Source organism: Mchenga conophoros, linkage group LG14 (assembly GCF_057382185.1).
Source record: "Mchenga conophoros isolate Kocher_MC1m ecotype Shallow Benthic linkage group LG14, M_conophoros_male_GT1.1, whole genome shotgun sequence".
In the NCBI taxonomy this organism is placed as follows: Eukaryota; Metazoa; Chordata; class Actinopteri; order Cichliformes; family Cichlidae; genus Mchenga; species Mchenga conophoros.
Genome location: NC_140539.1, coordinates 27,134,745 through 27,148,553, shown reverse-complemented (window position 1 = coordinate 27,148,553; position 13,809 = coordinate 27,134,745). Strand labels below are relative to the sequence as shown.

The window sequence follows — 13,809 nt, the reverse complement described above, 5'->3', positions numbered from 1 at the left end:
GGTGAAGTTGAACAGATGATGCGATGACGATCAAAGGAAGACTGAGGACTTAAATACACACATGAGGTGATCAGGCAAAGTGGAGACGCATGCGAGCACAGCTGACTAGAATGAAACATAATGACAATACAGGGGAGAGTAACACTAACTACAATGAACAAAGAACACCAGACTCTTCCAAAATAAAACAGGAAACACAGAGACATAGACATGGCACGAACTTGACAACAAGAGCCACACAGACATGAAACATGACAGGTAGACGCACGGACCAGGGAGAGATGAAAAAAGGGACTAAGAAACCAAGGACTAAAATGCAAACTAGAAATCAACTAGATGCGTTAAACTACAACATGTGACTACAAAAATATGCATTAGAACTCAAACACTGGGCCTCACGACCCAGTACCGTGACAAGTTTTTGTTTAGCATGAATTCTCTCTGAGTACATTTTCTTTTTTGATCCAAGACATTGAAATGGGACATGAGAACTTGAGCTTGCTTTCATTTATATACTGTGTTTAGGAGAAGAATTGGCATTTACCTTACGGCACCACTAAATTTTTAATGTTTTATGAGTAACTCTTTACAAGTAAACTCTGAAGTGTATGTTTTATTTCTTGTTTTAAACTGTCAGCGATCCACTTTGGTTTATAAAATTAATGTTCACATAGTATTTACAAGCTTTTTTTTTCTTTATCAGTAACCTCTTAATTACAGCCCCATGAAAGTACATGAATTACATCTTGTTAGGTCTATTACAGTTGTCCATATACCCTTAAATTCGATCCCAATCCCAAAGTAATCTCTTCATGACTAATTCATCAGTTTTTAGACACAGAGGGTTCTTGTGGGGAAATTTCTTAATGGCCAAGCAATTATAGAATACAGTAATGCTGAATAAGACATCAATAAGTGCTGAATAAGGACTTCTAAATGGCCCTAATGCTACAACTATGTATCCTAATAACTAGTTGACCGTGAATACTTATACCTTAATACAAAGTGTTACACTTGGCACTAATCGCCTCCCATCTTGAAGGGTTGGGAAGCGAATTCCTCAGCTCAAGCCTGTGGTGTGGCTCCACATTATACATCTAAAGTCAGACATTAACTCATCACCATAATCTACTGAAATGGCTTATAGTTTACAGTTAAACGGCTACTTCATTGCTTTTAAAAGTGGGGGAGCACAAACTTGGAAAATTTAAGATTAAGCTGTTTTATATACGTTACAAATTTTGCTGCTTTTATTCCATTCTTCATATTTTAATCTGCCTCCTATTATCTTTTTTTCACTAAGTAGCCCTTATAAGAAATCGAATCATTGTGTACGATTTTAAAGCTCGTCACTGATTAAGTAAATTACCATCACACTCCTTGTTTGTTCCCTGTTCCCCTTTTCATCCTATGTAAACACAATTTACATTTCAACCAGAAGTCACATTTTTTTCAGATAAAGGTGAGAGAAAACACACCAGACAATCAGTGACAAGCTTTAGAATAGAGAATAGCCTTTATTGTCATTGTTCGTTGTACTCTGTACAATGAAATGCAGTCTTGTCAAGAGAGGGGGAGGCTTTTAAAAGTGTGTCAGCCTTGTTTTAAGGCCAAATATTTGAATACCTGTCACTAAAATATTAACCTTTCAGGTATTTCATAACATTTTTTCTGTTTAACCTCTTTATTCCCCTCTCTATTTTATTTAAGTGTTGCATCCATGTATGTGTGGACTGATGCATGTTAACACAGAAATGATGCATACTTATGTGAAAACATGAAATATGCACAGCCATGCACGCACACATACACGCAGAGGCGTACACACACTCCACTAATGAGGATGGAAATCTCTCCCTCTCTCTGCTGTCATCCCTGTCTATATCTCTGCCACCAGCTGTCACGCAAAGTAAAAAGTTTGAAGCTTTGTCTTTTATCCTTTCTCAAAGCTGGACAGTGCTAGACAGTCAAGCAATCAAACACAAAGTCAATTCTTACCATCATTTCAGTCCCTCTGTGCTCCTCTTCAGAACACCCTGCCCTCTTCTTGCCATACTCCTGTTCATTTCAAGTCACTTTAATTGAACCTTTTCCAGTAGATAACTACCAGAAATTGAGTTTTCAGTTCGTAGTATAGTGTAGACACACATATATACGATGCAGTGCATTGACAGAGAGTGGACCTTCACCTGCCTGTGTTTAATGTGAAAATGTTAAGCATCGGTTTGCGATAAGTGTGTGTGTGTGTGTTTCATGTTAAAGCTGATGGGCAGAGACTTCAAAATGCCACAGTACTTAAAAAAAAAAAAAGGAATGATGGCACAGGTGCACACACCAAAACTTGAAGCCGGGGAGTGAATTCATCTAAATCCAGTCACCATAAACTCTTCTCCACAAAGACAACATCAACAAATCATAGATTTAAATCATACTGTTCACGGTGAGGTCTGTAGATAATCCAGAATAGCAGCAACACAGATTCTGCTTTTGAATTATTTCAGTTTATTGGAGAAATCTATTCAATACTGTGAGACCCTCAAAGAGAATTGCATTCAATCCAGCTGGATTGGGGGAAGAGGGAGAAATGTCAGAGACAGACACCAGAAACCACTGAAACACTAAAAGTGAAGAAATCTGCAGAGGTATGTAACAAATTCAGCAGCCTTTAATGCAGCCCAATCTTAGCTTCCACCTGCTTCATCATAATGTGAAGATTTTTTTCCTCAAACAGTTCTTTAGGCTCTCTGTGAAACTTAGAACAGAGACATACACATTAGACAAGTCTCTCTCTCTGAGATCGCTCTACTTCTTCCTTCTCTGAGCTGCTCTCATGGGGAGGTCAGCGGGGTAACAGAAAAGCAGCCCTGTGTGTTTACACAGAAGAATCTCTGTTCATTTTGGTGTCTGACCCACATCAGCTGCTGGCTCAACTACTAACTGTGTGACTCTGTGACACTTTGCCACACTTCTTCCTGAGAAAATACAGTTAAAGCCAAACACCTGTTCCTTTTTTTGTCTTGATACGGTTCTCTGCTAACCTTGTTTGTGTTTGTGTGTCTTCGTTATTTGCAGTGGAGCGATGCATGAGTGTTATGCAGTCAGGGACACAGATGGTAAAGCTGAAGGCTGGATCCAAAGGGTTGGTAAGGCTCTTCTACCTGGATGAACATCGTTCCTGCATCCGCTGGAAGCCCTCACGCAAGAGTGAGAAGGCCAAGAGTGAGTATGCGTGCATGCACACACACTCCTCTGCATCGATACACAGATTCAAAATAATATACACAAACTATTTTTGCATCTGTCCTTCTGTCCGGCTTTCTATCAAATTATGGTATAATTTCTAAACATCGTGGATACATTTAATGGAGAAAATCTTCTTTATTACAACTTTTTTTCATAGTTTGTCTAAGTTGAAGTAGCACTGTACAAGCCTTCAACCTAAGTGACCATATGGGTGATCTGCCTTGAGTCTGTGCATGCGATTTCAGAGTAAACATCTGTGAGGCTCAGGCACAAAAACAAATAAAACAGAGGACCTTAAAAGACTCCTTCAGACAGATTTTTTTTTGGGCCTCATTTCCACTATGGTCCAAAGATTTGTACTGGATCTTAAATGTCAAGCACACTAATCCCCTGACATATCAAAAAATTGGGTGTTTTTTTAAATGTAGTTTTTACAGGCAACCATGCTATGCTTTAACCTAGTCTATTGGTCAAATGGTTGCTTTTGTAACTCAAGAGTGCAAAATAGTGACTGAAAACAAATGCTGAGAGGAGTTGACCAACCAGAGAAGTTCTGGGAAAGGTTTCTTTGTTGAAAAAAGCTCTTTTGTTACAGTGAGAAATACTCACGATTGAAAGTAGTGTATATTTTTGATTAAAAATCAGAAATGAGCAGAAGTATTTTGTGTTAAATCAAGTGATTTGTGGACCCATCCATCAACCCCAACTCTGTTTGTAGTTTGCCATATGACCAAAGTAGAGTGCAGACATTTTACAGTTGCAGCATGAGATATATCTATTAATAAAAATCAGATAATTTCTCTGTTTCATGTTCTGATTTTTCCCATTAGTTGCTCAAGTCCACCTCAAATTGCTGGCCTGCCCCTTTAGTTGCTGAGGTGATTGTCCTTCTTAATTTTCTATATATGAGGAAAATGTGGACTTTAAAACATTCTTCATTTTACATTATATGACTTTTCAGCTGGTGGAATAAATATGTGGTACTGCTGCATTTTGCGGCAATAGTTTTACAGCTTGTTTTGCAAATTACCACATTTTGTGCAACATCCTCCTTGTTATATCCAAACGACAGCGAGTCGCATTCCCTTGCTCGTCTGAAATTGACGCTGTTGCCATATTTTTCCTTATCTGGTAGTATATAAATACGCATGGTGAACGTAGTGGTTGGGAGGGGTGGATTAATGATGCATTCGCAGTGTGTGGGAGAAAAAAATAAACTCAGTCAATCACATGCAGACAGCTTTATATTGCCTGTGCAATTTATGTTCGGTGGTTACAATAAAGCCATTTTAACCATTGTACGTGGAAAAACTTGTGATACATAGAGTATATTGCTCACCGCTAGCTCCAACAAGACTGTGCTATAAAGTGCTACTATTAAAGTACTGTGTCATACATTACTGTAATATTCTAAGATCGCTGCATCTTACTATAACACACAAATGTTTTTATCTCAGTGAAGTTCTCTTAAAAAATCAGTAGCTGACCAAAATTTGCACAAAGGTACATATTAGGCCCCTCAATATTCCTATGTATATTATGGATGCAGATATTATGATATCAAAATATTGCCTAGCTACTGCATACCAGCAGGCTAAATTGACCTGTTTGTTTTTATACATCTTTAGCACCCTAGGAAAGCATTGTGTCATTTTTATTTCACAACAGTAACATCATGTTTATATACCCAAAACTTGAATTGGCTGTGATATATCATGACATCATTATGCTGCATAGCTGCCTCCTAAAATGGCCTAAAGAAGACCAAAAAATATTGCAGCATTCATTAGATTATTAATATGAATTGCTGAATTTGGAAAAAACAAAAAACAAATCCTAAAATAATGGCATTGGTATTATATATTGTTATTTACACCTGTGTAACTTGTTGGAAAGATTGTGATTTGGTTTAATACAGAAAAAAATAATCTGCTATGGGTTGAAACAAGGCGCTTTTGTTGTTTAGATCTAAACAAATGAGAGTGAGATTACAAACCCCACTCTGCTCTTTACATGCCTAATTGTCTGATCACACAGATGTTGCACTATTAGACATTGTACTGTTTCTAGTACAATACTCAACAGTTAAAGCTATAAAAAGCTATCAACATAAGATTATTTCTACTTACATAATAATAGCACTAATAATACTTTTATTTATTTATTTATTCTTAGCACATATCATGTTTCAAAGTGCTTGACAGATTGTGGCCATTTCCTTTTTTTTTTGCAGCAGTAAACCTTTTTCCTGGAATGTCTGTTGAAGTTTAATAATCTGAGTTTGCCACATTGCTCTGGCTCTGAGAGGATTATCGTTATATGTTTCACGGCCCCCTCAAAGCATCGTTAGCACTTTTTTATTTTATATCAACCCACTGAGGCATACATCTGTCTATGGACCTGTCCTTAAATGTGTACATGGCAGTGTGTGTGTTTGTGTGTGTCTGTGAGTAGACTGTCAACATTAGATAAGCCTCTTAGATACTCTCCATTGACATGATTAAGAGAAACACACAACAGCTGCATGAATATTTCTTTGAAAGTGTGTGTGTGTGTTTCTAAGCAGTATCAAAACAAGGCGGCCATATTGTTACTTTCTGTCATACTGTAGCAGGATTTCAGAGATGAGATAATGTAACAGGAAGTGACATGGTAAGAGTGTGATGGTGGATAATTTTGGAATGGATCATAACAAAATTGATTTTAGGATGAGTAGAGAGGCAATTAATTTAATGAAAAACTCATCAATTCTTTAATTAGTCATTTAAATATTATGCTAAAACAAAAACGTTTACTCTTCTGAGTAAGGGGCTTTGTGCGTTGATGAGTCATTAACAAAACATTTTATAGACATAAGGAAAAAAGCAGCAACTTGAAGTGATGCATTGAGTGGATTTTAGATTCAGCAAAGGTCATAGTTTACTGCAGGCACTCTCTCTTTCCTCACAAAGGCACAGACTCATAGTTAGCTGGGTTTATACTGAAATCTCATTAGGCTGTGATATTCTGCAGCATATAGGAGCAGCTTATGTTCTTTCTCTGCCTTTATGTATTTCACATAAAAGCAGTGTGTGAAGGAACTGGCATCTTTTTAATCATGGTGATTTTTCAAAAAGCTTTTCATGTTCTTTTCATGTTATCCCTTGTTTTATGTTCTGCTGGCTTTGTGTTTTTGTCATTATGCTTCTGTAGGTTCTTCTGTTTCTTGAAGTTAAAGACAATTAATTTTGTTAATCCATTTTTTTTTCAATTTGTCAGCAAATAATGAACTTTAAATTTTCCATCCTGTCTCTTCCAGCCCTCAAGCCCATTCAACCTTATTTAAGAATTCGTCTTTAAAAACTCTATTCTCTCCTTATTTCTCTTCTCAGCCCCCACCTGATTTTATCATGTTAAAGGGGAGTTCTTCTGTCCTATAGTCACCAAGTGTTTGCTAACTTGAAATAGTGTGATTGTTGGGGTTTTCTCTTTAATAATTTAGGGTCTTTAACTTGGAATAGAAATTGCCTTGAGACAACTGGCTCCATATAAATAAATTTAAACTGAACCAAATGCATATAATTTTTTATTGATTTTTTTTAAAAAAGTGTTTGGGTGCTGCTTTTTTCATTTTTTCTTTAGATTAAACATCAATATTTTATAGTACACTTTAATTTAGAGCAAATGTGCATTCACGGGATAAATGTCTGTGTCTTAAATGTAAACAGATGGCATAACTCTATCACTTTTCAATATATATATATCTATATCTATATATATAGATATAGATATAGATATATATCTATATCTATCTATCTATATATATATATATATATTTTTTTTTTTACCAACAATGTTATACCAAAGCTTTAGTTTTTATTACTATAATACCTATTATACCAACTAACTAGCTACTTTTTTTCAAAAGTTTCATATCAGCAGCCTTTCATTTGAGTTGTTATTCAGTATTAACTAGAGAGACAATTATTAATGATACCTAAAAGCTGCCTTTTTAATTTATTATTTTTTTCCTTTCTTTCCATCTTTTCTTTTCACTATCAGTCACCATCGATTCACTGTATAAGGTGACAGAGGGCGGCCAGTCGGACATCTTCCATCGGCATGCGGATGGCACCTTCGACCCTGCCTGCTGTTTCACTGTTTATCATGGAAACCACATGGAGTCCCTTGACCTGGTGACATCAAATGCAGAGGAAGCCAGAACCTGGATAACTGGTCTTCGCTACCTGATGGCCGGAATCAGTGATGAGGACTCTTTGGCTAAACGCCAGCGTACACACGATCAATATCCTTTAAACAAATAGCTACAGAGAAATCATGAACATCGGTTTTCTAGGAAGGAAAAGAGTTTTGTATTCATATTTTTTTAAGTTCAGAAGGAAACATTTAATCCTTTAAAATAAAATTCTTCACCACAATGCAAAGTATAATTGTTTTCCTTAAGAAAATAACTTTGCATTCATGCACGTCGTCAAAAAAATTATTTCTACTATTAAAGCTGGCAATCAGCATATTTTTGCCTAAACTTTTTTCATCCATGTTTGTCAGTGTTTCCTATTAAACAAGTGGAAATGCAAAAAATGATCCTGACAATTTTTATAAACATAGAAACATAAAACCTACGTCTTTTTCCTTAATGTGTGTGTGTCTCACATGGATGAAGCAGACATTTGAAGAGGCCGATAAGAACGGAGATGGCCTGCTAAACATTGACGAAATCTACCAACTTCTTCATAAGCTGAATGTCAATCTGCCACGCAGGAAGGTCAAGCAAATGTTTCAGGTTAGAATATGAAACCATTCCAAATGAATTTATATATTTTTTCTGTATATAAATATTTAGGTCAACATAAAGGTTTTCCATTTTAGCACATTAGAGGAGCTCAGCTGTTGTAATTATTATGCCTGTGTGTAATTCAAATATATATGTTAGAGATATTTAGTAGTATTTTAGCCCTTATGCATGAGATAATTTTATAGGAAAAGAACATTTTAATGTAAGAACAGTAGTGATAGTGAGGAATGTACCGGCTGCAGACACCAGGAGTGTCAGTCTCATTTTTCTTCATGGGGCAAATACAGCCCAGTTTCATTCTGTCTAAATAAGTTTAAGTACACATTCAACCCAAGAGATGCCCTGAGAAAAATTATTGCAATTTCAACACACCATTTTCAACTTGGTTTTAGTTTCTCTACACTATAAAGCAATGCAGCTGGAGAAAATCGAGGAAACTAATTACTGTTGTTCACTGGGATTGCAGAGGCAGAAATAAAGCAATAAATTATATGTGAATTCACAGATAATTTCTATTATTTTTTATTATTATTTACCTTTAATGGATCAGTAATTTTTATATCTTTATAAAAAAGAGACTGTAAATACAGTTAAACATTCACACTGTATGCCCTCCTCATCTGAAATTTCCACATTTTTCAAAGCCATTCTGTGGGCAGGATTGGACCCTCTTGTAGCCCCCCTGCCACAGACTGTATATACCGCAGGCTTTTCTAATGTTAATTATTGTGTACTTTAGGAACGTACAGCATTAAAAATAAAGCTCTTACTTTTAAGTACCACAAAAACAAACATAAATGACACATGGTACTCCCTCCCCAACAAATGTATCCAGCCACAAAGACATCAGAAGTAATTACAACAATCTGACAATTTGTTAATTAACTGGGCCGATTAATTAATTCTTGCATCCCATCATCAAAAAAATAAAACTCAACTGCTTGATTGCCTGTGTAGGTGTCCTGGCACAATAGGCAACTAGGGCCACAACTGTCAAGTTGCTCAGGTATGACTACATCAGAGAAGTGTTGTTGTTCTCTCAATTTAACAAAAACAAAAACTCAGCTAAACCATACTTAATGAAATCATTGGTGGGCCTATTGCTCAGATGTAGAGGCTGAGAAATGGTTTCAGTGCCTTTAAGCTTTTAAATCGCTCTTCATGAGAACATGTTGTGTGGTAAATCCCTATTTAAGCCAAGAATTACATCATGTTTTAAAATAAATCTAATTTGCTGATATGAAAAATCTGAACAGTATTAACCCCTTTAAGCCTCCTCTTCTCCAGTCTTTCATTAGTTCACAGATGATACAGTGAATCTCAGAATGTTTCATCCTCTCACAATGGAATAAATTGAAAGTGTTCAGTCTCTGCATTTAGATTAGAAAGAAAATTTCCTCAATATATCTTTTTCCAGTGACGCACCAGGAGACATCATCACCTGAACAGCTTTTGGTGCTTAAAATATCCAGAGTCTGTCTGTTTTCTGTCCATGTATTCCAAGTCAATCACAGTGATTTCTCCTTTTCGTTGTGTGTAGATTCTGTCTATGATCGAGTTCCCAATGCTCACAGTGAACTCATTATGGGATTGCGATGGAGGCATTAGCTAGTATTATTAGATTTAGTGTCGAATGGGCCTCCGTGAGATCCAGGTAATATGAGATGTTGGATCCCACCGAGCCGGTGGAGCGTGGTGGCAGGATAGAATGAGGAGCGAGCCCAGCTGTGTATGTCCCCTGGAAACATCTAGTGAGATATGAGTTTCGGAAGAAAAAAAAAGAGAAAGTGGTAATGTGTTTATATATAGAAAAAATGCTGGTCCATGGTGTCTGCTTGGTGCTAGTGTGAACCTGTGCTGTATGAGTGTAAAAGGATGAGACAGTATGCAGCTACCGTGTGCACACCTGCACAGTTTAAGACTATTTGCACGTTGGTAGGATAATAGCTTTTCAGTTATAGGACATGGAATATGCAACTTCTTGCATTATGATCATTTGGATCAAATATCAAGGAACATATAAATTAACAGGTGGGAAGAACTCATGGCACTTTTCATACTGCAGACAAAATGTCACATTGAACTGCAGCTTCACTGGGAAGAACAAGCGCCAACGGTAGATTTATTCAGAACTGAAGAAGATTAACTTAACATGACACAGAGTACAACAACGTTCAATTGTAATAGTTTTAATTGTGAAACAATGAGCAGAATTTCTGTCTCAGCGAAGCCTTGTGCTGATAATCACACTGCAGAGCTTGAGTGTGCATGAAAATAATAGGCTTTCCAAGCTATCGTCATATCGCCAATGACATATCACTCTGTCATCATCACAGGAAGCAGACACAGATGATCAACAGGGCACTCTCACATACGAGGAGTTCTCTGTCTTCTACAAGATGATGTCTCTGAGACGGGACCTGTATCTGCTGATGATGGCATACAGCGATAGGAAGGACCACCTGACAGCTGAAGAACTGGTCAACTTCCTGCACAACGAGCAAAAGGTGCGCCAATCGAATTCTCAGCAAAGGATGTTAAAATCCATCACAGTTTTATAATGAGAAGTCCAGAGTCTCAAAAATCAGCTCTCTTAATTTTAATTTGGCCTCAGAAAAGAGATTCATTATATTCCTATTCACGCTCTCCTTGTTGCTCCAGTGTCTAACTCCCTTTGCCTAAGCTGTCTGCCCAGAGGAATCTGCTCCACTAAGCCAATGTATTGCATCTAAAATTGGTTTGTGTCATGGGAGCACTTGGCTTGTTTTATATGACTTTTCTATGCTCTTTTTCTTTCTTCTCAAGGTTTTCTTTTTTCTTACAGAGTTTTTACTTCTCTTACATTTCAATGGTGTAATTTTTCATCACGCCCCATTTTTTGTTCCCACCCTAATATACTCAGGTTAATATGTTTCTAAAATTGAGCTGCTGAATTTAGTACAAAAATGGGAAGTAACACTGACTACTTTGACCTTCTAGACTTAAATGAAACTGGGTATTTACTGCCTTTCAAATGCTGCAAATATAGGTCTTTTCACATTTTCTGTTACTTTTTTTCTGTATAGATGACCAATGTGACTCCAGAGTATGTTGCAGAAATCATTGACAAGTTTGAAGTGTCAGAAGAAAATAAACAACAATGCGTTATGGGGATTGAAGGTAACTTTAACTTCTTTATCCTCCCTTTCAGAGTTTTCTATTTGCATTTCTAAATCTTGGACGTTGTCAGCCTCTCTCTTTCCTTCCCTGTGTTTGTCATGGCACATCATCACTTTGCAACACCAATGCTTATACTTTTATTTGCAATTAGTTTTCATACTCTTAAGATCAAGACCAGCTATTGATAGAGTTGATGCCATTTTGGTTATTTGGAGGTAACAAAGGGGCCAGTTAAAAAAAAAAAATTAATTATGAAACATTATATTACCCTTTGTATGTCTCCAGGTTAAAATTCATAAAAATATTTGACATTCATAAACAACTTTTCTTAATATTGGCTGTAAATTCCAATCCTCATAATAGAAATTCTATAAACTGCTAGCAAGAAATGATGGGAACTATAAAAGGAGGACCGTGAATGGTTCTGATTTTATCTCTGAGTGTCATTTTAAGTATCATCCCATGTACTCAAAGGGTGACCTTAAAGGAGGAGAAGGCGTGAGGATGGATGAGGACAGCCAAAGTGTGAAAATTGGCAAATCAGAATGTGGGTGGTGGAAAAGAGAAAAGTCAGTGAGGCCAGAGTAGATGAGGGGTGGGAGGACAAGGGGGTAAGGCTAATCTTGTCGTCTGAGGCATGAAGTCCGCCATTGTCTGTATGTCTGGCCAACCAGATCGGTATTACCGTGTTGCAGCTCTGAATCATAGGTGTCCAAACAGAAGTCACAGGATGTACATGTTTTTCTATGGCATGAAGAAAAAGATGTGCTGTACAGTTTTTGGTCTCTTAACAACTGTGTTTCCAACAGATGTTAATATTCATGCCTCCAAGTGTGTTGTTACAATCTAAACTTAATCTCAATATCCCATGGTCAGGCACATGTGATCAATCACCAAATTTATGCTACATTTTTAAAATCTCTTTCTTATTTTAATTCCCCTCCTCAGTCTGCTTCCCCACATTAACTCTCTGCTTCTCCTTTCTTCCTTCCTTTCTTTTCCTTATTTTCACTTGCTCTTGGTATTCCTGTCTCATTTCTTTGCATTCTCGCTGGATGAAAGGAAACTTTCTTCCTTCTTACTCCCCTTCATGCTGGACCACCCCCCCAAAAGTTAACAATGTGAAGTATATCTAACAGTGTGGCTTGAAACCACATCGCTGTGGTTTTTAGAGTTATTTGTGATCCATTTGTAGTTTTGTAGAGACTGACTTGGTGATCAAGAGATGTGGGTAGAAGTTCTGAAATAATCCCATGGATTGTTATTCAAAAAAAGAAAAAAACATTTTACTAGTTTAGGAAAAAGAAAGATATATATAAAAAGGGGGGTTAGTCTATTTCACACAAAAGCTGTAAAACATAACTGAAACTATGGTTTCAGTATGGATGTTTATTTTTCCCCTGTAATTTCTTTTGTTAATTAAAATTCATATTTTTCTTTCAGGTTTCACAAATTTCATGCGCTGTCCAACGTGTGACATTTTCAACCCATTGCACCATGAGGTAAATCAAGACATGGACCAGCCTCTGTGTAACTACTTCATCGCCTCCTCTCATAACACCTACTTGACTGGAGATCAGCTCCTCTCCCACTCCAAGACTGACATGTATGCCTGGGTGCTGCAGTCTGGTTGCCGCTGTGTAGAAGGTAAAGATATAGCTCTATTTAAATGTGTGATCTGACCCATTGCACGGAAGACATTAAGCATGTAGGAAAAAGTGAGAAAAAGGAAGGTAAAAATGTTCAAATGGATGATAGATGACTTCCATTACACTACATCACTGGGTCTACTGCTTAATGGTTCATGCTGTAGAACAGTACCCTCATTAATGTAACTAGTAACACCTGAGCCTTTCATATTGTAACTAATCAGTATGTCTGCAGTGAAAATGTAGTACCGTAATTAGACAAAAATGTTTGGTGGCTCATAATAGTAAAAAATGATCTTGATTTCAGCATGTACTAAATTATGTTGTTTGTGTGTGTTTTTTCTCACTGCATGGATCCTTTTGGGGACAAAAGAGCTTCACCTCAACATAAAACACAATCTTACAACCTGTAATATCCCAACTGGTCATAACATTTAAAAACATGCAAAAGAGCTGTGAAATCAAAGGTTATTCAAATACATTTTGTGTTTCCCATATGGAAAGTTGAACAGCGATAACAGACTAAAAACTCACAGCAGTAGCATTGTGTTGCTGTATTTTCTTCCGAGGAGAGAACTGTATATAAATAGTTTCAGTATTTATGAATCATTGCTCCTTCTTCTCCTACAGTGGACTGTTGGGATGGTCCTGAAGGAGAGCCGATGGTCCAGCATGGCTACACTCTGACCTCAAAGATCCCATTCAAGTCTGTCATAGAGACCATCAATAAATATGCCTTCATAAATAACCAGTGAGTCAAAACTTCTCTGTGTTTATGTGTGTGTGTTTTTTAATGTGTGTGTCTGGAGGAGAGAGACAGAGTGTTTGTGAATGTTTAATGGACACTAGACACTTCCATTATCCTATTATTAGTGATGGGATTTCCCGCTCTTTTTAGAGAACCGGCTCTTTTGATTCGGCTCACTAAAAAGAGCCGACTCTTTCGGCTCCGAACCGGCTCTT

The 13,809-nt window shown here is 37.0% G+C and overlaps 1 protein-coding gene across 2 annotated transcripts in view; it reads left to right on the top strand.

Annotated features, from left to right (window-relative positions):
* The window catches only part of LOC146559939 (1-phosphatidylinositol 4,5-bisphosphate phosphodiesterase eta-1-like), a 57,201-nt gene that overhangs the window by 13,933 nt on the left and 29,459 nt on the right, over positions 1-13,809 (top strand). For both annotated transcript variants that reach the window (XM_085243673.1, XM_085243672.1), the window contains exons 2-8: positions 3,073-3,219; positions 7,285-7,530; positions 7,899-8,026; positions 10,375-10,545; positions 11,104-11,197; positions 12,641-12,844; positions 13,477-13,597. In XM_085243673.1, coding sequence (XP_085099799.1) covers positions 3,073-3,219; positions 7,285-7,530; positions 7,899-8,026; positions 10,375-10,545; positions 11,104-11,197; positions 12,641-12,844; positions 13,477-13,597 — 1,111 coding nt within the window. The remainder of the gene's footprint in view (positions 1-3,072; positions 3,220-7,284; positions 7,531-7,898; positions 8,027-10,374; positions 10,546-11,103; positions 11,198-12,640; positions 12,845-13,476; positions 13,598-13,809) is intronic.